This window comes from Panicum virgatum, chromosome 8N (genome assembly GCF_016808335.1).
Source record: "Panicum virgatum strain AP13 chromosome 8N, P.virgatum_v5, whole genome shotgun sequence".
Taxonomy (NCBI): domain Eukaryota; kingdom Viridiplantae; phylum Streptophyta; class Magnoliopsida; order Poales; family Poaceae; genus Panicum; species Panicum virgatum.
In genome coordinates this window covers 473787-497150 of record NC_053152.1, presented here as the reverse complement: position 1 = coordinate 497150, position 23364 = coordinate 473787, and the positions used below count along the sequence as shown (strand labels likewise).

Here is a 23364-nt window from a genome sequence, read left to right as displayed (position 1 = left end):
TACAAACTTGTCGAGTTTAGGAAAGCAGATAGCTAACAGCTTGCTGTGTGAAATAAAGATAAGGGAAATTGCTAGCATAACAATTGTGGGTCTGGGCGTGCATTGTGCTGTTCAAGTGGGGCTGGATGGCTAATGGTTAACCAAGACAAACAGCAACTTCAACAACACTGCTCCAATGTTATGACCAATGTTCCACAACAAGCCAATATGTAGGGCGTCAAAGGTATCCACTATTCAAAAAGAATTACAAGCAGTAGCACTAGGAAGGGCGTAAAAGTTGTAAATAACATACATTTTTTTGTCTGCCACTGAGGCCATCAGATATACAACCAAAATGTCTACAGATCGATATTTATCACACTATACAAAATGGTACCAGCTTTCAACAGAATCAACCTAATCATCCTCATCCTCATCCTATCCGATTTCAAGGTATAGCAACAGGTGGCATTTCTCAAACTCTGGCTAGAGATTTCACTCGCCAAAATTTCCTGGTACCATAAAGAATATTAATTCCAAACTGTCATCATCTACAAATCTGAAAAAGTTCCGCTTCTGCTTACACTGGAAAAATCCCAACCACTATGCTCTCTGCAAAACCTAGTAGCTTCCCATTGGTGGCATCCCAAATGCTGGCATCGGACCAGGACCCATCGGAGGCATACCCATTCCACCCATTGGAGGCATGCCCATTCCACCCATCGGAGGTGGAGGTCCACCCATGCCAGGCATCGGCGGAGCGGGCAAAGCAAGCGGAAGCAGCTGGGCATACATGTTCTGCACAATGGAATGTAACTTGTCATGCCAACTATCTCACAGCTTGAATGATTGGTTACAGACACAAATGAGGGTAGTGCCGTTTTACTTTACCTGCTGGGCAACAAGATCTTTCTCCTCCTTCTCTTTGGCTCTTTCCTCATTTTGTGACTCAATTTTGTCCTTGACTAAATCATCAACCTTGCTGGTGTATTCACGAATGAACTACATGCATAGCAGGGATTTTACTCACAGAAAACTGTACGTAAATAAACATCACCAAGGATATGGGCAAAAATAAGGTACCTGCAAGAGATATGGGAAGGCAAAGTCCACCATGTTGTTCATCCATGCAAGCTCAAGGGCAACATCAGGCCGAATCAAGTCGTAACAAATGAAGAGGCAAGATGCAAAGCATTCTTTCTTTTCCTGCATTACATAATTGGATATGTTTACTAATCAGAATGCAAAGCAGAGCAGATAAATGACTAGGCTTTTCGCTGTAGGCTTAACACTAGATCCAGCAGTCAATAGAACGGGTTTAAAGCAAACCTGCTCGATGAAATAGACAAGCAAGTCCTCTGATAGTTCGCGGTCACCAGACTGCGAGCATGTCTCCATGCAATCCTTGTACATGTTGTCTTTCTTTGATAGAGCAATGGATTGCTTCCATCTGCCAGCCTTTTTGTAGATGTAGGCAGCAATCCTCCTCATCTCAAGCAATTCATGTTTCTCAAGCTGCTCATGAAATGAACTCAAAGTTATTAAATTAAAAGCAAAAACAAGAAGGATTGCACAATTATCTGGTTCCTTTTTACCTTCTGGGCAAGACCTATCTGATCAAAGTTATCGTGCATGTCAACTGATTCCCGGAGTCTCTCATAGTCTTCCTCTTCAACATAAAGCTCATTCAATGCTTCATTCACAGCAGAGACATTGTTGCTCTGAACTGCAACCATATAAGGCTTCACAATATGCAGCTGACCAGCCTGTTCAAAGAACAATAGGAAAGTTAGATTTTTGGGATGGAATTTGTAACAGAATTTCAATGTGCACAAAGGAAAATAATATTCATTCAGATGCCAACCTTGCGCATTATGTCTACAACTCTGGTATGATCCAAACGGAGCGCAAGCACATTTAGCATATCATTGATGAGATCAGGGTGCTCTTGCAAATAGAAGTGAACTGCCTTGTAATACAGTTCAACATTTGCAACTTTAACACAAACATCCTTGAACTGCATATGATCCCATGCATCTGGAGAGTGGTTCATGATAGTGGTGGCAGCATTGTCAAATTCATCATACTGAATGTACAGGTAGGTAAGTTCTTTCCAGTGTTGCTGTTCATCGCAAGCCCGGATAAGCTTAGGAATGTTGAGACGGGTGGAGAAAAGTTTGATGTGCTCCATAAGCTTCTCAGATCGGTATCTAGCATACAGAACTCCCAGTTCTGTGAAGATGCCCATGTGTGCACGTTCAAGTCCAAGACCACTCTCCATGAGAGCAATAAGTTCATTGAAGCATCCTCTATTCTGGTAGTATTCACTCACTTCTTCTAAGTCATCAACCTAAAAAAAAGTATGTCAGAAAGGAATAGATTATAGAATATTTGTAATATAACCTGTCATAGAGAAGAAATAATATGAAGTATGCTCTCTTTACCTGGACAATAATATTTAGACCACATATCTGTGCAAGACGGAACTCCTCTGCATCAACACAAGCAAAGCAGACCTCTTTCCATGTTTTCGCGCTGTTAGCCTTACGAGCAGCATCCACAGCACCTTGGAACTGCTTCAGCTTAACCAGGGTAACAGCCAGCTTAGCCCAGTTTGAGATGAAGGCATAGATGATCTTTGCAGCTTCATATAGCTCTTCATCATACAAACGATCACCAACATTTTGGAGGTTGGCAACATTTGGCATAAGAATGAACTCTTCAATATCACTGAGTCTATCAATCTTAGCATATGCAAAGATGAGTTCTCCATCAACTTTGGGCTCCCTTGCCTTTTGCCTTACCATCAGAAGATACTTAACCAAATCATTGTACACATTGGCTTCCTCCGCAGCACGGATGACATCGAGGAAATGTGCCGCATCATCTGCACGGATGAAGGACTCAATTGCTTCGCTGACTAAACCTTCACGTAACTGGGCCTTGGCAACCTGGCTCCAAACAGCATCTTCTTCAACACGGAAAGCAAACTCCTCAGCTCTTTCTATGCTTCGGATGTTGTCCAAGAGAACATTGACAGCCTGCACACTTAAGTTGAACTTCTTGAATATAGCAAAAGCCTCTTCATACAATTGTGCTTCAACAGCAACTTCTCCAACAGCAGGCCCATCAAAGTTGTCAAGTCTGTTCACATAGTCCATGACTCTCGATGGGTCCGCCTTGATTGCAGTCAAGATGAGCAGGTTCTGCAGATTGAAATTTCCACTGAACGCAGAATTCTGAAGAACAATCTTTTCAAGAAGCTCAATCAATTCATGAGGAAGGTCAGCAGTCATGAAAGCCTTAACAGCAGCAGACACTTGCTCTGGGCTCTTGCTCTCAGGTAATGCAGTCGAAACCACCTGGTCAATGAGCTGCCTTCTATATTCATTCTCAGGCTGAAGAACTTTATCCCACAGATCACCATCCATTCTCTCAACAACATATCTGACATTTTAAATAACATAAATGAACATGTAAAATCATCACACAATGGATATAAAGGTTTCAAACAAACACAAGGCGTCAAAGCAAGAATATTTACATACCTGGCTTGCAGCTTGAACAATGAGTTTTTGTTAGTGACGTTAATAAGTTCATCGTCACACTGCCCACGCCTGTAAGCAACAACAGCAAGTGTAGGATCCCGCTTTTCACAGTATTTACCCACAACACGCGAGTCATAAAATGGGTTGGTAGTAAGGAAATGCTCGGGATTATTGTTGCTGTCAATGATTATTTTCCCAAGAGCATTGTGGACATGCACATCTTGGCTACCTTCGCTCACTAAGTGCTCCAAGAATTGAGTGAGCAAACGTAGGCGGTTCCTGGTTCACATATTATCAAGCAAATAAGAACAGTATAAAGTGGGGTAAAGAGGGAGGGTGTGTATTATTTGAATATGCAGAAGGAGGAATATGAGAAACAAACCTCTTCTCGCATTCATCAACCAGTGGCTCAACAGGAAGGAGGGAACGAACAGAGAGAATCAAACCCTTAATAAAATCTTCAGGGCACTCATCATCAAGTAGTTGGCCCACTACCAAGGGAGCATTCCCAGGATTCACCTAGAAACCAGAGAAAAGAAATAGTCATTCTCATGTTCAACATATTGCCAGGAATGACACCCAAATAACACTTGGTTCAAAAGGGTGCATACTTTCTGTACATAGCCTTCGATATACCGAAGCATGTTGTTCGTGTACAGATAGTGAGTGAGATCTGGCACAAAACCAAAGCGGTCACAAACATTAATCAGTGGGCGGGCATCAGGTAGCTTTGCTTCCATCAAGAAGTTCTTTGTCTTCTCAGCATCATAGAAGTTGGACTCTCTGGTTACACGTTCCACTTCTTTGATCTGTCCAGTCCTGGCAGCTGCTTCAATGTATTTGAAATGGATATCTGGGTCCTCGCTGTTGCATGCAAAGATATCAGGCATGTCGCGTTTTGAGAAAGATGTTCAAATGTCAAATATCAGGGTTTAGGAGTAACTACCTGGAGCTCAAATAGGATCCCAAGAAAAAGTAAAGGCCCTCGTAAGATTTAAATTGCTCAAATAGTTTTATGCAAGCATCAACTCCTAGCTGCTCAGAGTATTCTTTTGCAGCCTGCAGAGGTGCCAAAGATTTTGAGAATAATTAGAATAGTTAGGAAAAAGATATGTCAGTAGGGCAAGGGGACAGGTCACAGGAAATTAAACAGGATTACCTGCACAACGATTTGAAGATTTCCCCTCAGATTGACCAGTAGAAGGTCCTTCATGCACTCCAAGGCCCACTCTCTTGACAGGGTGCCAAAGAACTCAACGAGTGCCTGTGCAAGAAAGTTGTTAAGTGGACAAAACAATAAAAGAACATGATCCAACATAACTGGACACTACAATTCTACAAACCTGTGGCTCAATGGCATGGGTATTGACGATGACACGCTTGATATCAGGTAGCTCTGAGTAATGCTGCATCACAAAAATATAAGATTAGTTAAACAGAAGCGAAGAGAAGAAATCAGCTGCACCAATGCAGAGGAACTGACCTGGAGAGCACGCAAGTACAAGCCTGCTTTTTCACACAGCTGAGCAATACGAGGGCGGTCGTAATGACTGAACATGCCATTAGCAAGAATGGCATCAGCAACATTTGGGTATGTCACCAAGTTTATCTCCAAAACCTACAGTGCATTCAGACAGAAGCTGCTGAGTAACGAATAATGTCCACATCCAGGGGCAACTATTCATATCCAAAGGGGAAAAAACAACTGCTAACCTTGGTTTGAAGAAAAGCATGCTCTGGCAAGTTTGGTTTCAGAACATCCAACAAAAAAGCTGTTGCCTCCCGTATCATATTCCTCTGTGAACAGAAGGATTTAGGCATGCAACCAAATTCCATAGCAAATACTAAAAAAGCCAAAAGGGACATTAATAGCCAACAAAACAGATAAATATGAATACAGTGGATACCTGAAGGAAAAGATCAGTAATAGTATTATAATCTACCGGACAACCACCTTCCATTTGTGACATCATGAGAGCAAAGTTCACAGCTCCCTGGTTAACAGAACACAGACCGTGAATGAAGCCCACAACCAAATATCAAATGACTAATAAATGGCCAATTTTGCTTAAACAAATCAGTCACCTGTGGATCTGTACGCAAAATAGTCTGGAGAAGGAAGAGATAATCTGGAGTGTACCCAACCTGGAACCAAGTTGTAGGCCAACAACAAAATTCAAAGCTCAACTCAGGTATAGCAGGTAACAACTGAAAACAAGACTTCAATAGAACTAAAAAAAACAAACCTGCTTTGAGTATATAAGAATCTTGTCAAACTCCCTCCTTTCAGCAAAAGCTGCAACAACTTTAGGGGTTGCCCTAGCCTTTATGTATATTTTTAGGGCAAGATCATTGTCCACAGTCTAAATCAAAGGGTACAAGAAATAATTAGCGAACAATCCAGACACAAGACAGTGGGCACAACTTGTTGATGCATGGTAAAACCCATGCAATCAATAAAAACAGCACAACTCACGTCTTACCTTGACAAGATCTCCAAGTTCTTCACTGCACTCTAGCTTGTCTTCTGCCAACCAATTTTCCAGAAGGTTCTTTTTGTTCTGATTGACGACAAGTCGAGATAGCTCAAGAGACTCAAAGGCGTTGAGCTTCCCACGAGTTAGCAATGTACCAAAGTACTGCAACAGTGGGGGTGTTTGCCCAGCTTGCACAGGAACACTCTGCAAAGCATGTCAACAGCAACACAGTTAAGCGAAGGAACCTACACTGTAAGCTGATTAATTGTACATGTGTAAATTAGTCCTGACAGAAGGAAAGCACATGAGATAAACTTAATTGTAGTACTTTTTGGATTTATATCAAACAATACTTCAGATGATGAGCAACAACCACAGTTGCTCTTTTGCAGTACACAAGGCTCGACAATTTTAACAGACAAAGCCCCATGATCTTATCAACTTTCTAGCGCAGTCCTCATGTTACTGACTACGCTCTAAGAGAGAGAATTCTACTACTAGCATATCATGCACGGTACCATCACAGTATCACACATTAACAATGTACAAAGGTGGAACCAGAGAAAAAGAGGCACTAAACAATGATAGCTCTAGGGGCAAAAGAATTAGAAATTGACCTGAAACTTAGCAACAGTCTCAGGTGTTCTCAGGAGGCCTTGAGGAGATTCTGCGGCCAGCTCAGCTGCTTCCTTGTATTTCGTCTGTGCAAACAGTTCCTGGAATCTTTGCACAACCTGCAAATACAAACTCGGAGCATCAATAAAACTCATGCAATCTTTTGACACATCAAATGAAATGTGGAAATGAAAAATTAACTACAGAGTCTGTAACTTCAACAACCAGTATAGAACATCAATATTTGCATGACAGCAAGATAATGGTTGAGAGAGTTGATTGCAAAACTCTAAAATACAAGTAATAGACATTGATGTGGCAGGCATGGTTTTTAAGGCGGTAAGAGGAGTTGCAGCGACCCACCCCCTTCAGGACGCCTAGGCGACTAGGCGCGCGGCGAGGCGACGCCATACACATATCCTAATTTACAATGAAGCAGCAAAATAACAAACCTAATACTAACTAATCAAACACAAATTTACACAAAGCTGCCATGATATGATATACAATAGAGCAGAGCAGAGAAGCTAACGTCACACAACAGTGTGTTCGTATCCTACCTCAGGCAGCACAGAAGAGCAAGAGCAGAGCATATCCAAAGTCCAAGCATGCCTAAGAGAGCAGAGCAGAGGACGGGAGAGGAATAGGTACCAGTGTGCTACGAGCAGGCCAGCGGATGGGAAGGCTGAGCAGAGGAAGCCTACGAGCAGAGGAAGGCCAGCGTGAATAGGGCAGGAGCCGCTGGACTGGAGCAAGGGACAGACGCAGCTGGATGAGCAGAGTGCCGCCGCCGAGGATTTCAGGTGCCGGCGGCCTGCGCCCTCTCTCTTTCCATCTCTGTTTCCTCTCTCGATCTGAATCGGGCCCTGGACGACCTGCGCCCTCTCTCTGTTTCCTCTCTCGATCTGAATCGGCCCCTGACGACATGCGCCCTCTCTCTTTCCCTCTCTGTTTCCTCTCTCGTTCTGAATCGGGCCCTGGAGATGACCTGCGCGCGGCGGGAAGTCTTGGGGCGCGGATTCCTCCCGCGCGCGCAGCCACCGCCAATTCCCGCGCACGCGCAGCCCTCCCACGCGCCCGTTTTCAGCCGCGCACCTCGCCGCGCGGCGCCCGCCTTGACGAAAATCGACGACTTGCCCGCCTAGGCGACGACTCCAGACGCCATACGAGGGAGCTTACTGGCGCCCTGGACGCCACGGTTCCTGGATGACTAGGCGACGCCTTAAAAACCTTGGTGGCAGGGCACCCTATCAAAACAAGCTGTGGAAAACAGCCGATGCATATTATCCTACAGTGAAGTATGTGCCATTTCTATGTATGAATTAACATGTGAATGAAAGGTGTGCTAAGAAGTGATCAAGTAAGCATTTTGACAAGATTCCCCAGGTTATTAAACTAGGGTGAGATAGCCTGTCTGTCTGTGATCTAGCAAGTAGTCTGTCTGTGATCTAGCAAGTAACAGTAGTTTACAGGAGAAATAGATATTGACTCACTAGCCAGTATAAAACTGGTACAAGTCATAAAAAAAAAGAGCATAGATCACGGCCAAGAAAGTACTGCTAGCGTCCATATCAATCATAGAGGTGGTCGAGCTTACCAAGTTCTCTGCACCAGGAAGATTGGCTCTCTTGGCAAGATTCACAGCTAGCTCAAGATTGTTTAACTGCATGCCAAAATAGTGTCAAGAAAATTGTATCATATGCATCAGGAAAAGAAAACAAGTCCAGAAGGGTTGATGTACATACTTGACCACTGACAAAAGGCACAACAGTTGCATCATTAACTGTGGCATGTAAAACCTGCCCTCTTCTGTTGATGGCATAAAATCCACCAGTCGAGGAAGATTCTGCTGTCAAGAATATAGGGTCTGGACTAATTCTATTTCTGTACACTGCTGCTGCAGTTTCCAAATCATAAACAAACAAAAGGCCAAGCTTTGTAATTACATAGATAAGCCCATACTTTTGTGAAACCTGCAGCAAAAAAAAAATGAAATAAAAAACATTTTAGATGCATCATGGGATGTTCTAAAAAGTGCACACTGTTACGGGTAGATGCTCACCTGCATAGCTACAGGAAAATCATCCTGGAAATCAGGTGGGAAGAAGAGGTCGGCTTGTTTCTTAGAAAAGCCAGGTTTCCCTATAACCAAACAATCAATAGGAACAACAGCGACAAGGGCTCAAATGTCTTTCAAATGAAAAAAATAAGCAATACCAGAGCGAGAATTAGGCAACTCTATAAGTGTTCACACTGCTAGATATTTTAATGTAGCACTAAACAGAACGAAAAAAAATCAATTTGAGATTTTTTCTTAAAATACAAACCTGGCTGGGCGCCCAATTCAATAACATGCAACTTTGAAGTGATCTGTCCAGCATTAGTTGTCTTCGAGGCGAAACAAATAAGGGTTGATGGGTTCTCATTACCAACAACCTAGAAAGGTTAGATAAAATAGGGGTTGGTAAATTACTAATACTAGAAATAAATAAAACAAAAATAGAAGACTAGGGTAACTGACTGATACCTTAAATGTTGCAAAAGATGCTGCATGGGCTTCAAGTGCCTGGCTACGCTGCTGATCAACAGAAAAAAGTTGCATATTTCCCTTCACCAGCTGTGGCCTCTGATTGCATGAAAAGGAGGCACGCCAATATGAGAAGCACAGACAACAAAAAGACTCAGTTTTACAGACACAATGTTTTGAATCATAAGAAGATTGGAACAAACATTAGCAGGCAAGAGGGCAACAGTGATATTAGTTTGTTTAATCTCATTTGACACATGAACTGTCTACAATGATGTCACTAGCAACAAATTTCCATAATAGCCTACCTCCGGGGCACCAGGTGCAATCCCAATAAGCACAAGCCACTTCTCAGCCGGGTCACATCGGTAGTTGATGATCTGGTTGTTTGCCAGATTAGCTGTCCTATCAAACATCTTGGTGGGCTCAGAATCACCTTCAATTGACCAGTGATAAACTGATGTTTGTGTTACTAAACCCAACAACTTGGGAGTGATCCATTTCCAAAACACAACCTGCAGTTCAAAAGTAACGGTACATAACGCATTACCTCAAGAGCATCTCACTGAGCATCTAGGGGGGGAGAGGATAGATGTAACATTATTAGAGAGGCTTCTGTACCTGCTCTGGCATCTGATGAGACTTTATCTTAGTCTTAGCCTCAATATTGAATATTTGAAGGTGATCCTGTGTTGTCCCAGGTATTTGGGCTGAAAAATTTAGTAAATGTTTACTGTTATTACAAACTACAAAGTAATCAAATTAAATAGCAAGCAACTATAGTAGCTGAAATACTAGTAGATGTCTAAAATCCCAATTCATCATGTTGGAACTAATAACTGAACCAAAAGCAACACTTTAAATCAAGCACCTCATTTAACAAAACATTTTCAGATAATTTAAACAAGCAATGCCAAGTAAGCCAGCAGACAATTCATAGATCCAATGTGAGCAGCAACTCCGAAACCTCAAACAGACTTGGGTGCTAGAACCCTAAAGCTTCTCAAACCTATTTCTACACTATGTTGAACTACAGGAAATTTGACGTCACATTGATAATATTTATATGAATAGCTTGTATGGCAGGCTAGAATTATAGCAGCCTAGCATAATGTTAACAGATCATTGCTCATTCTACATGACTTGTACAAGTTGAGGATAAACAGCAAGGTAAAGTAACATAGTAGGTAGTTATTATGCAGATCACACTAGATTGCAAGATCCTAAGCGAATACTTGATCTCTCTAGTGCAGATTCAGATGCTGTGCTAACAAGGAAGTAGTAGGAGCTGAGATCGCTGCCCAATTCTTAGAGATCCCAGGAGGCGACTATTCAACAAGGACTTGACTAGGATGATGAGATGAGATCCCGCGCGGTGGAGTGAAACGAATGGGCAGATCTAAGAGATCGGTAGGTAGAGGAAGGAGGTAGCAAACCTTTGAGCGCGAGGATTCTGGTATTGGGGTTCATGAGCGCCGAGTCGGCGGTGATAGGCCGCCGGAGCGGCTGCATGGGCATGGCCATGTCGATGATGACGACGCTGTTCTGCGGGGAGGTCTCGCGGACGCAGATGTACTTCTCCGACTCCATGGTGACATGGGTGAAGGTGACGAACTGCGGGGCGATGCCCAGGCTGGTGAGCTGCGAGGCCATTGTCAGTGGATCAGTGAAGGCGAAGAAGGGGGGAGATCTGCGAGGATGGGTTGTTCTGTTACCGTGAGGGCCTCGCGCATGGCGATGGGGGCGTTGGCCGCCGCCATGTCGACGGGCGGCGGTGCCGAGATCTCTCACTCCTGGGGTTGGGGGAGGAAGGCGGCGGCGGCGGCGGCGACGGGTGGAGCCTCCACTCGGATCTGATCTGAGAGCTTCCCGAAGACGGCAAGACGGGAACCAGCGAGGCCGCTACACAAAAGGAGGCCAACGACAGCAAGGGGAGGGGAATTTTTTTATTTTTAGCTTGGTGGCATCCATCCATGCACTTTCCCTCATCACACCTTCACCATTCCTCTATTTGCCTCCTCTCTTTATAGTCATGAGTCTCTTCTTCCTTCACCACCAAGGCTCAATTTTATCACACGTAATAAAACTTCCTATAGTTGAGGGAGGCAGCTTCCTTTGAATCATAACATGTGATTATCTGCATACTAATTTGGATCATGTTCTTTTCAAAAAAAACACTACGTTATGTTGGAAGTTTAATCATGTTAGCCGCACTCACGCATACCGTGGAAGCACAGTACGGACAAATTATACATGATAGAAGAAAAAAACTACCAACACAGTGTGGTTCTATTGTTCCTATCTGTCACTCATGATCATTCCATCTTTTATGAGCTTTATTTTAGAGCTTCTCCTCCAAGAAATCCATACTTAAGCTTTTGATCCAACGCTGGTTTTGATAGTTGCATGGAATGCTAGGCAGAAAAAAAATTAGGAAACTTAATTTCTTTTTTAATCCAATCTTAAGGAGTTGTTCGAGCTGGATATGTAGACGTGGTGAAACATGCTCATAAGAACATATAGTCTGCTTTATTTACTACAATGTAAAAGAGAAATGATATTCTTTTCATCTTGAACCGTTGGGTTCTTAGTCAGTAGTATTTATCGTTATATTATATGATGTAACTATATGTTGATGCATGCATTGCAAAAGGAAAAAATATGATATAAAACCGTGAATAGCAATTGTGGTTATTAGTTTTTATAATCTTTATTATAATTAACTGTATAATCCATGTATTGTAGGGTTAGAAATTAGTTAATAAATTGCAATTACCTTCTTTGCTAATACGAGTATGATAGTCATTGATAGATAAGACACAATAGGTTACATTTTCGTAATGCGATTCTTAGTATGGATAAGAATAGTGGGAATGTTTGATTGGAAATTCGCAATAAATTTTTTCTTTCTATAAACATGAGTCATCATAATACCTATCTCACTTTTAGTGAAAACTAAAAGGTATTCATGAGAAAGTTATAAGACTATACCAATATTTTTAATCTGTAGAATTATCAATAATTTGTTATTGAGATAGTTATCAATATTTTTTAAGAAAAAAGAGATTAATGGTCCAAATATATATAATTTAGTTCAAAACTAACTAATCATTATTTTTAAGGCGTTTAGTCTGTTGTTGTTTTGTAGATGATAAGTATTTAAGCAACAGGTTGGATTTTGAATTGTTTTGTAACAACCATTAGAAGTGTATTTGGAATACCTAACTTAAGCAGGGTGTATTTGGAAAACTACAACAAGAAAGCATGGCCATAGTGGACTCAACTAACTTCTGAGGCCAGTTGGGCTACTGAAAAAAAAACGGGCCTGATCTGGGCTGTAGCCCACGGATTAGTGTGTAATAATGCACACGAGTTGCATGGGGCCCAAGAACAAAATGAGGCCTTTATAATTTTATTTAAAGTTGTCTTTGCGTAGCATCACAGCAGTTTTCTTTCAGAACGTAACAGGCAATGCAAAATGAATGAGATTTCTGTAGCATCTGTTGGTATTGGGACAACCGAGATGAAGCTTCTAAGCAGAAATGTGCCTAAAACACGCTCATGTACACTCCTTCAGAAAAAACACAGATTATTTTACATGATTTTTCTCCTGTATACATGCTTCTCAAGCATCAGAAGCACTGCTATATTATACGCACCTTGCGTGTCATCCAACAGGAAACAGGTTACATATGGCTAATTTCTGTCTGGAAACTAGTGTATATATATTCAGAAGGCAACTGTCTACATAAGCGCTGCTGTTCGCTCAATTGGCTAACTCACAACTCATTTACACTTTACATGCCATGCCATGCCGTCAGTGATCAGGCCATCCATTTCCTTTTTGCTCTAACCTTTACTCAATGTACCCAAAAAGAAAGACAAAAGAATGAATAATCATACATTTTTCCTATGCCATGGTAAAAACCACAAGCCCCTGGCCCCTGCCAAGATTCTCATTGGGCAGGGGGAGGCAGTGACTGCAAGGGAGGAGCCACATAATTAGAGTGCCAAGATGATTTCGAAAGGATCCTCGTGTAAAGTATCTGGTTCCACACATCCGGCACGCCGGGAAGGCACCAATGAATGCAGTCTGCGAACTTCTCTGGGTCTGCCTTCTGCTTTGGTGTCAGCAACTTACCTTGCCGGATAGAATACAGCGATGTGTGGGCGTCCTTCCGATAATCTGACATCCTCGTGATGTTGATCACTGTGACTGGAACCTTCTCCATGGAGCCAGCCGCCTTTACTACCAGATCAAACATCCGCATGTCATGGTACAGGTCCAGGGGTTGGCTGTAGTTCTGATACGGAAGGGTCTCCTTTACGCATCTGATCCCCTCAGGATTTCCCCAGTTGTTTGGGCTGTTTTCACAAGAAGGAAGCAAGTTTTAGCAAGACCAACACATAAAGAAATGTCTGAAATATCGTGACAATTCCCAACTCAAAAACAACAGAAATTTGAAGCTAGTTTTATGCTGACACCATTTAACCACAATTGCTTTTATTTTGTTCCTTTTCTATTTTTTTCAAATGGTACATGAGTACTCAGCATAAAATCAACCAATACTCCAAGAAACCAGTATGATTCAGCGCCAAAGAATCCTATAGTCATACAAGGTGTAAAAACAAAGTCAAAGTGCATCATACAAGATGCAACAAATGGCCCCTGCATGTCTAGGACATGCCCATGTGGAAGCATATGGCGTAAGAGTCCTATGAAACATTAGTATTGTAGACACCAACACTGACTTTTGCAAAATACTTGCTACAAGGCACTCAAGGCTCACATGATGCCTATATTTTACTTTGCTCCAAAGACGCTCACTATTATAAGTTAGTTCGAGTCTAACAATGCACAAGAGTTGAAACCTGATGATAGAGCTGGCCAACACAATTTAACTGCAACCAGTAATAGAGAATTTCTATGCAATTTTAAATATGCCGTTGATCCTTGATTAAGATAACAACTGATTAGCCTCATTGTAGCTGACACCCACATGGGAGATGCAAGTATGTAACGAACTTCATCAAGAGTAAAAGATTCTAAGAGAGGCTAAATGTTCAGGCATTTGGCAAAATGGCTGGATTATTGAGTACCAACAAGAAAGAAATCGGTTATGTAACTCACTGCAGGCGACATATATAATATTGCATTCATATCTAACTGGTGATGGCAGCATCGATGATAAGTCAAAGGCCACCTCTATTGACTTACTACTCTAACCACTATGTCTAAGCCTTAGTGCGAGCATGATAGAGAATTAGGAGTCCCGTGAATAATATAATTTCATTTTCGCCAAATGTATCACTATATTTTATTTTTCTTTCAGCCCAACTAGGAGGCAACATTCAAGTAGATATTCTCCTAATGTATATCAAACTAAATTCAAATACTTCAAGGTCGCAAGTTCAACTTACAATGGCATAACTTCCCAGCAGTTTTACTAGGATAAGAATCCCCTTCTTTCTTTCTCTCTTTTTCCTTTTCTTTTCTTTTTTTTTTTGGGGGGGGGGGGGGGTTATCTATCTTTTTTAACCACTAAAACACGCCAGCACATCACAAGTAGTACAGTCTAAGTCTCTACCAGGAAGCAGGACAAATAGAGAAGCCAATTCCGAAACAGTGGGGCTCCTTTTTTTCTGAACATAGGTTGTTTACATGTCGAATCCCAGTTTTCATGTTGCCTGTGATGCAAAAATGACACAGAAATCTCAGCTAACCCACATCACACCACATGTGAAACAGTCCTCTTTTAATGGTGCCTTTTCCCTACCTAATTATGAAGTTTGTTAAGATCCTAACACAGTCTCCCTGCCATCCCTACATACTAATTTTGGTGTACTTCAGTCTACACGTACTTATGAACCTAAGATTCCATATATCATGTGAATCACACAACGCCTGAAATATAGTGAGTGAGACGCATATAACTTAAGATTCCATCAGTCTTTAATTTTGCAAAGACTCAACTCTCAAGATTATTAACATGTATATATCATGGATTCATGGTACCAAGTCTGCAGTACCCTCCCTTTCTGATTCGCATTTAGCCATTTACAAAGAATCTGAGAGATATCTTCTTCAGACTTGAGAGTAGTGAATAAAGTTCAGGAAACTGAAATAAATCAAGATTTTGACATCCATGCAAAAATGTGGACTATAAGACCAATAAGTTAGGCCATCATTTTCCTTAGTGGGTCATGGACTAACCAAACAGCTGAATTCCAAACATTGACCACAGAGTTTGGTAGAGTGGACAATGACGTTGTGCCCTGCAGACTAGAAAAGAGGAACATTGCTTCTGTAGAACGCAATTTGGTCTTAACAACCACTTCAATCAAGCCTATGTATGGAGTCCAATTGGTCCAACAGTGGTCCAAAAAGCTCAAGGTTGCATTGCAGTTCACTCCTAAACTAATCAATCAAAGTCCACAGCGAACCACCATTGTTTGTACCATAGAAGAAAAAAAAAAGAGGAAATATAAATGCAGCTTTTGTTCACCTGATGTGAAGAGGGGAAATTGTCATGAAGAAGACGGACGTGCGGGCAGGGTCAATGTTGTTATTCAACCATTCAGACCACGTCTTGAACACTCGTCCATATGCCTCAATCCTGGGAACCTCGTCGTGCTGTGACCAATACCTTGAATTTGGTCTCCTGCAAAAATTCAACATACTCAGAACATGATCCCAACGCTTGATTGCAGAAAGATGCAGAGAAGCTGTGCATTTCCAGTCCGGAATCATCCAGCAGAAAGGAATGGGTGATGGAGAGTAGTGACCTGACTTTCATGTCAGCAGTGTTCATCCACCAGATGTAGGTGTTGAAGATGAGGTAGTCGACGTCCTTCCAGTACTTGGCGTGGCCCTCGATCCGGTCGGGCCTGATGATCCGGTGCTCGATGCTGTGGATCTTGGGGTTGTCGGAGTTGGACTCGACGAGGAAGGGCGCCCAGTAGAACTCGAGCGTGGCGCGGTACTCCTTGGCGTGGAAGATGGTGAGGGAGCCCCGCTTGACGATCTTCTTCCTGCCCTTGGACAGAATGGGCTGCACCAGGCACACAAGCGACTCCCACTGGTTGCGGTTGAGCGAGTCCCCCACGAACATGAGCCGCTTCCCGCGCATGGTCTCCATGAATCTCCGAGCGTCGAACCTATGCATTTGATCGATCCCCCAAACCAAATAAGTGCTACTATACTAGTGCATTGGAGAGCAAAGATGCAATCTTTAGCGCAATTAGTACTACTTTACAGTTTAGTAGGCAAGAAATTAAAGTGGCAGATCTGGATCGGAGGGAGCAGAATGGAGCTGAAGGGAAGAAGAATCGTACGTTGGGAGGGAGCACTGGTTGGGTTGCCATTTCCAGTACTGCCATGTATCGTCGGGTCTGCCGTTGGCGAGGCAGGTGACCTGCTTGGTGAGGAAGGTGCACTCCTTCTCCCTGTAGGCCGGGAGCGAGACGTTGTCGAAGACCCAGCGGCCGTCTGAGAGGTCGCAGGTGGGCGCGGGGAGCAGCAGCGGGGGAAGCCCCGAGACATTGTACAAGTCGGCGTCGGGGTAGAGGTAGTCGTCGATGGAGAGCTCGGCGATGGTGCGGACGTCCTCGCCGTACATGAAGAGGGCGAGGAGGAAGAAGGCGACGACGAGCGTGGTGACGGGGGAGCGGCGCGCCGCGGCGAGGAGGGAGCGCGCGGAGGAGGAGAGAAGGCCGAAAGGGCGGGGCTTGGGGGCGGCGGTGGTGGGAAGCGGGGGATCGGAGGGGGAGGTGGGAGGCGGTGGCTTGGCCATGGCGGCGGCGGATGAGCTGGAGCTGGTGCTGCTAGGGAAGGGGATGCCTGCCTAATGGTGGCCGCGCCACCCAAGTCAAGGCCGCGGCGTCGAACGCGGATTCAGAGCCATTTTGTATCGGCTTTGTTCCCTTCCTGCTTCTTCGTTGAGCAGTTGGGCCGGCAAGCGGTCATGTGTCGGCGTCGGTCCGGCGTGGCGTGTGGTGGTCTGGTCTGTCTGGCGATGGTCAACGAACTAACTCACGTTTCTTCCAGGTCAACGAACCTCAACATCTACAGGAGACTGAAGTATCTAGTAACCCCTCACGAGGGAAAAAAACACTCCTAGCGCATAAGACGAACAAAACAAATACAAAATGTTAAATTTTATTGGTCTAGTTAAGTGTTGTGGTACAGTATAGTACAACTTTTGCTACCTTCCTGTTATATTCTGCTGCATTTTATTTTAGGCACTAGTTTGGAGGGGCGAGCAAAACAAAGTGAGGCTGGCCTCTAATTTTCGATGAAGTGGTGATACAATTAAATTTCATACAGATCCGGCTGCCTTGCTTCTGAACCTCCCTTTGGCACTAGTGGATTATTAAACAACTAGGTGTCATGTTGGCTTGCTTCAAATAGCAGCTCAGTTGGTGTGTGGTAGCTACATGCCTACGTAGAAAGTCATGATTCTATTAATCAGCACGTGCTTTATTTACATAGCAGTTGGCATAAAATGAAGGAAATGAGCTCCTAATTTCTGGTGTCTGCTCTCACCTAACTTAATTTATCGTCAACTGCTTGCTTGCAACTAGGTAGAAGTTGATAGATGGGCCACAGATTTTGATTTATTTATATTGTGTGCCCGTTTAGTAAGCAAAAAATTTTGGGCAAAATTTTTTTGGCAACATTCGCAACACTAATTAGAAGTATTAAACAATATTATGATGGGGGTATAAACTCGGAGTCCCTAATGGGCCCGCCTTAAACGGTAACGGCCCAACATCCTGTTGGGCTCACTCCGGCGCAGCCCGTGAAACGGTACGGGCAACTGCCGCACCTCAGCACCCAATGCAACCAGAGGCCGGCCGTCTGGGGACACTTGGAGGCCTCCCGACCTAGGACGCCCCAGGTCAGCGCCGTACCGAGCGACCCGGGCCGTGCGCTCCAAAAACGCCGCCCCGTACAACGGGTGTGCCAGTCAAGCCAGACCCCGTACGGGCTCACACGTCGCCCACTCCCTCCGCACGCCACGCCTGCGTGATCCACAGGACCCCCTAACAGGGGCACAGTGTTGGCCGTGCAGGCCGCACGACGCAACGGGAGAGAGCGTCAACGAGCTCCGCCTCCCACGCCTTAATGATGGCTTCTCCTGGACACCACTCCATTACGCCAGCGGGTGTGATAGGGCAGCACCGCCTGACCATGGCAGGGCCCCCTCAACGGGCGTGCTGTCCTTCGGGCAGAAGCCACGCAGGGAAGGACGCACGGCAGCACTACGGATGGAGGAGCTGATACGGACGGACAGGATGGGAGACGACCTCCGAGCGACCGACCGAGTGGCCATGCCACCGCGACTGACTAGGGACGGGACAACAGCTAGACAACCCGTCGCCCAAGAAAATCAACCTGACACAAGCCTCTCCACTCCCGACCGACCAGGCGAGGCCCGACGATTGACGAAGATGAAGGACCCCCCGGCGGAACCAAGACACCATGATAGATATATGTAAACAGGGAGGCCCACCTTGAACTATAAAAGGGGAAGCCCCCCACGTAGGAGAGGGTTGGATTCCGAGAGAACACACCACTTGAAGGCTTGTAAGCTCCTCTCTGAACTTTGAGCATATGGGCTCGAGAGCAATAGAGTAAGAACACCACCCCCATACTGGACGTAGGGCACTGTTGGTGTCTGGACCTCATGGCCTAGCACCAACTAATAATTGATGCTGCGTGTCCCTAATCCTAGATAGTTGATGCAAGAGGTAACATAGTAACGCAAGGGTTTATCCTGGTTCCGGCCACGAGGCCGTACGTCTAGCAGGGCGTGCGAGTGCACTGTATTATCTTGCACCGGAGTGCCTGTAGTAGGGGAGTACAAGCGAGACGAGAGAGGGAGGGAAGCTCCCAAGTGTCTGCTAGAGTGATTGAGGCAAGTGCCAATATCGTGGAGAGTGAGCGAGTGTGCTCTGTGAGTTGCAAGTGTTAGGTCGTTGAGCGTGTGTTGTGACATGAAGAAGATGGATTGGGAAGGAGCCCGCCTCCTCATTTTATAGGCTCAAGGAGGGGCGGTTACATGCACGGAGTGATCTCAGAAGTCGTCGTCCTCTCCTCAAATCGTGGGGGTGCAGTGGACGGTCGTTGTAGAAAGTACATTGTTGAGCATGGCGCCGGGCGTGGCGGTCGTCCTAGGAAGCCCTTTAGCCTTGCGGGGATCGTGCCAGTCGTCCTGGTGCCTCCAGTGGATGGAGTGGCGGTTGCTGTGGAGAGTACTGTCCTCCGCGCCTCACCTAGTGGAGCGCCCAAGGTTCAGTTGACGGTGTTCTTGCGCCGGTCAAGGTCCGTACTTCGTCCGAGGGTTGTTCCCATACCTACCGAGGGTCCTGCAGAGGAGAAGGTACGAGGAGTTGGCAGCACAGTGGCGGGAACAGCGTCAGGCATGTCTGCGCAGTGCGTCGCAGGTTCGCACAGGGTCTGCACAGTGACGGGAATAGCGGCACAGTGGTCGAAGTTGGCGAACGGGACTCCGGTCATTCCCGCTGTGCGGCATGGATAGCAAGGGATCCATCCCTTGCCGGAGATTTTGTCACCATGATCGACTACGCTTCGCCTAGCTTCATGGGGTAAAGTCCTCATTTATTCATGGGGTTGTAAGGAGATCTTGAGTTGTAATTGCCGAATCCTTTATGAGATTGATCTATCACGATTCTTGTTGGTGATACTTTGATGCTTAATAGGTCGCGACTTGGCTTTGGGTTTGCTTTGCTCTTGCATGGTTTACTTAGATTACATCAACTATCGTGTTCTTGTTGTTCGTTACCGATTATCCTCGTATAGTGACAGTATGCGGGAGGGAAATGTTTTGATCTTGGAACACACCTTTGGTAGATTAGATCCGTTCTTCGTTGCTCGACGATTACATCTCTAGTGATCCTAGACCCTATGGACAAATGTTATTCATATCTTGTGCACACACCTATCATTGCTCACTAGTCTAGATTAGATTAGATTGGTTAGATTAGATCTATTTCACACTCAATCACTCATTATAGATCTTTTACCAACGTCATTAGTGCTTAGTTAAGCATAGTAATACTCTTGTTCCGTGGATTGATAAACCTTGGGGGAATACTCTAAGGGAAAAGCTACACGATCCGTGCGCTTGCGGTACGTAAATTGGCGCTCTAACGAGCGTCAACAAGCTTTTCTGGCGCCGTTGCCGGGGAACAAGCGATTTTGCTACGTTTAACTTTGTATTAATTTTGTTGGTTACTAACACCTAACCTTTTCCCTAGAATTTTTTTTGTTTTTATTTTTTGTTTTGATTGTCTAGATGGCCCATCTCATTCAACACGTGGAGGAAGGAGAAAAATCACTAAGGGATTATGCAAGCCCACGATCGGAGGACTTCGACATGCAAAAATCAGATACGGTGTTGCGAGCCACCGAGTACGAGATCAAGCCTCAAATCATCAAGATGGCGGCGGCAAACCCCTTTAGAGGAGATGAGACGGACAACCCATATAGACATATCAAGTGGTTCACGATGCTATGCAACACGGTACAACAAGACGGAGTTCCGCTAGCTTGGTTTAGATGGAATTTTTTCCCATACTCACTTGCGGAAGAAGCGAGAAGATGGTTTGCACTTGCATCCTTCGAAGTAAAAGGAAATTGGGATGACTTGATGAAGAAATTTTGCGAGCGGTTCTTTCCGTTAAGCAATGTTCAACATATTCGGATGCAAGTGATCAACTTCGAACAAAGAGAAAAAGAAGGGATAGATCAAGCATGGGATAGATTCAATGGATTGATTGAACAAGGACCGAAGCTCGGATTTTCCGGTGATGTACTCTTGCATACCTTTTATTTTTCCCTAACCCCCGAGTGCATGCAATTTGTTTAAATGTGTGCAGCAGGAGATCTCATGGAGAAAACACTCACGGAAGCCGCCCAACTCCTACAAAAAATAAGCAAGGGTGCGGCCATGCGAAGAGATTGGGAAAAACGATGTTCGGCAAGCTCCGAGGAAGAATCTCAAGTGCGGGTGCTTGCTGAAATTTTCAGAAAAGAGACATCGGAAGTGAAGGAAGAACAACCGAAGCATGGGAAAGTCATAGAGACAAACCACGATGAAGAAGCATCGATCCGGAGTGCAACGAAAGACGACCCGAAAAAGAAAGGAAGAACCTTGGGCACCGCCAAATCGCTAAGGGAATTCGAGCAAATGGATTGGATACCAATTGACTTCGGAAGATTGTTCGACAAAGCAAAACCGCATCCAAATCAACGAGGAATGACGAAGGTGATAGTTGAAGACTTTCCGCCGGATAATCACACGGGATATACATTTGGCAAGGAATCGGCAGGTGATATTATTCGGAAACTTTTTGAAGAAAAAGAGGAAGAGATTGACTTGGACGAAGTGCTGGAGGTGAAAAGGATTATGGGAGTGAAATCGGAATCATCACCCTACGCGCACATAGCCCAAGTATATGCGATTGGAAGCAATCAAGGCGAAGGTAATCCATTACCCACACCTCGTGTTGATTGCATGATAGACAGAGTAAAATGTTGTAATGTTCTATGTGACATTGGCGCCCATGTTAGTGTGATGAGTTCCAAAGTTTATGTTGGCATTTTTAACGAAACACCGAACCTAGATGCTACAATCATTAAATTGATCATGGGAGATGGTAGATTAATCAAACCGCTAGGAGTGCTTAGAAATCTAAAGGTTGCTATAGCGGGTAAAGATATTCCTACCGATTTTTTTGTGATTAATGCTAGTGATGATGAACATGAAAGCATAATCCTTGGAAAACCCTTTCTCAAATTAGTAAATGATATTCTAGATGTTGGAAAAGGGATTGTCACTTTTGATCTAGATGGAGAGAAGCACACTTTCAAATTTCATTCAAAACCGTCTCGTGCTTCACCTCTACCTCTTGATAACGAGGGGGTAGAGAGCATTCGTTTCATTGATTCCTTCAGGGATCCTCTCCAACGCGCTTTGGAGAATGGGGACGCTTAAGATGATCAAGATGGAGAACTAGTGGAAACAATGGAAGAGTTGAAGCCGCAACACGGGAACTTGGAGGAAGAAAAATTTGAAGACATTGGAGAGTTAGATCAAGAAGAGGATGGTGCGCCCGATGTTGAGATGAAGCCGCTCCCCAAAGGATTGAAATATGAATTTTTGGGAGATGACAAGACTTTCCCGGTGATTGTTAGCGACGAATTAAGCCCGGAAGAGACGGAGAAGTTGCTGAATTTATTGAAGAAGCACAAAAAGGTGATCGACTACTCGATTAATGACTTGAAAGGTATTTGCCCCGCTTTTTGCACACATTGTATACAACTCGAGGAGCAATACAAGCCGGTCGTAGAGCATCAAAGAAGGTTGAGCCAAGCTATGCGTGATGTGGTGAAGAAGGAGGTTATCAAATTGTTGAATGCCGAAATAATATACCCCATGCCACATAGTGAATGGGGTAAGCCCCGTGCATTGCGTTCCAAAGAAAGGAGGACTCACGGTTGTGAAAAATGAGAAGGAGCAATTGATACCGCAAAGAACCATCATGGGATGGAGGATGTGCATCGATTATTGAAAATTGAATAAGGCAACGAGGAAGGATCATTTTCCACTACCATTCATTGACGAGATGCTAGAAATGTTGGCAAAGCATTCACATTTTTGTTACCTTGATGGATACTCGGGATTCTTCCAAATACCTATTCATCCGGATGATCAATATAAGACCACGTTTACTTGCCCGTATGGAACTTTTGCATATCGGAGGATGCCTTTTGGATTGTGCAATGCGCCCGCTTCTTTTCAAAGGTGCATGATGGCTATATTTTCAGATTTCATAGAAAAGATTATGGAGGTATTCATGGATGATTTCTCGGTGCATGGTACTAGCTTTGAAAATTGCTTGGCAAAATTGGAGAAAATTCTTAAAAGATGTGGAGAGGTTGATCTTGTGTTTAATTGGGAGAAGTGTCATTTCATGGTGAAAGAAGGAATTGTGCTCGGTCATGTTATCTCCGAGAGAGGGATAGAGGTGGACAAAACAAAGATAGAAACTGTGGAGAAATTGCCACCACCTACGGATATCAAATCTTTGAGGAGCTTCCTCGGTCATGCCGGATTCTATAGGAGGTTCATAAAGGATTTTTTCAAAAATCACCAAGCCATTGACACAACTTCTCCAAAAAGATGTGGAA

The 23364-nt window shown here is 44.2% G+C and overlaps 2 protein-coding genes across 2 annotated transcripts; both read right to left on the bottom strand.

Moving 5' to 3' along the window:
- Positions 1–157: 157 nt before the first annotated feature.
- LOC120685477 (clathrin heavy chain 1) lies at positions 158–11144 on the bottom strand. The gene is made up of 30 exons (XM_039967426.1): positions 10862–11144; positions 10583–10787; positions 9768–9856; positions 9455–9661; positions 9147–9245; positions 8947–9055; positions 8682–8761; positions 8365–8592; positions 8217–8282; positions 6622–6738; positions 6011–6208; positions 5774–5890; positions 5613–5672; positions 5435–5521; positions 5241–5324; positions 5011–5145; positions 4871–4933; positions 4687–4791; positions 4474–4586; positions 4139–4391; positions 3910–4046; positions 3528–3806; positions 2424–3426; positions 1844–2329; positions 1575–1745; positions 1309–1494; positions 1063–1185; positions 871–981; positions 564–777; positions 158–491 (listed from the first exon to the last, which is right to left on the bottom strand). The coding sequence occupies exons 1-29, from the start codon at positions 10904–10906 to the stop codon at positions 601–603; spliced, it is 5133 nt and encodes a 1710-aa protein (XP_039823360.1). The 5' UTR covers positions 10907–11144; the 3' UTR covers positions 158–491; positions 564–600.
- Positions 11145–12771: 1627 nt separating this feature from the next.
- Positions 12772–17107, bottom strand: LOC120685878 (protein trichome birefringence-like 28). The gene is made up of 4 exons (XM_039967997.1): positions 16482–17107; positions 15933–16304; positions 15653–15808; positions 12772–13511 (listed from the first exon to the last, which is right to left on the bottom strand). Exons 1-4 carry the CDS (start codon positions 16937–16939, stop codon positions 13103–13105), a joined length of 1395 nt encoding a protein of 464 aa, XP_039823931.1. The 5' UTR covers positions 16940–17107; the 3' UTR covers positions 12772–13102.
- Positions 17108–23364: the final 6257 nt, after the last annotated feature.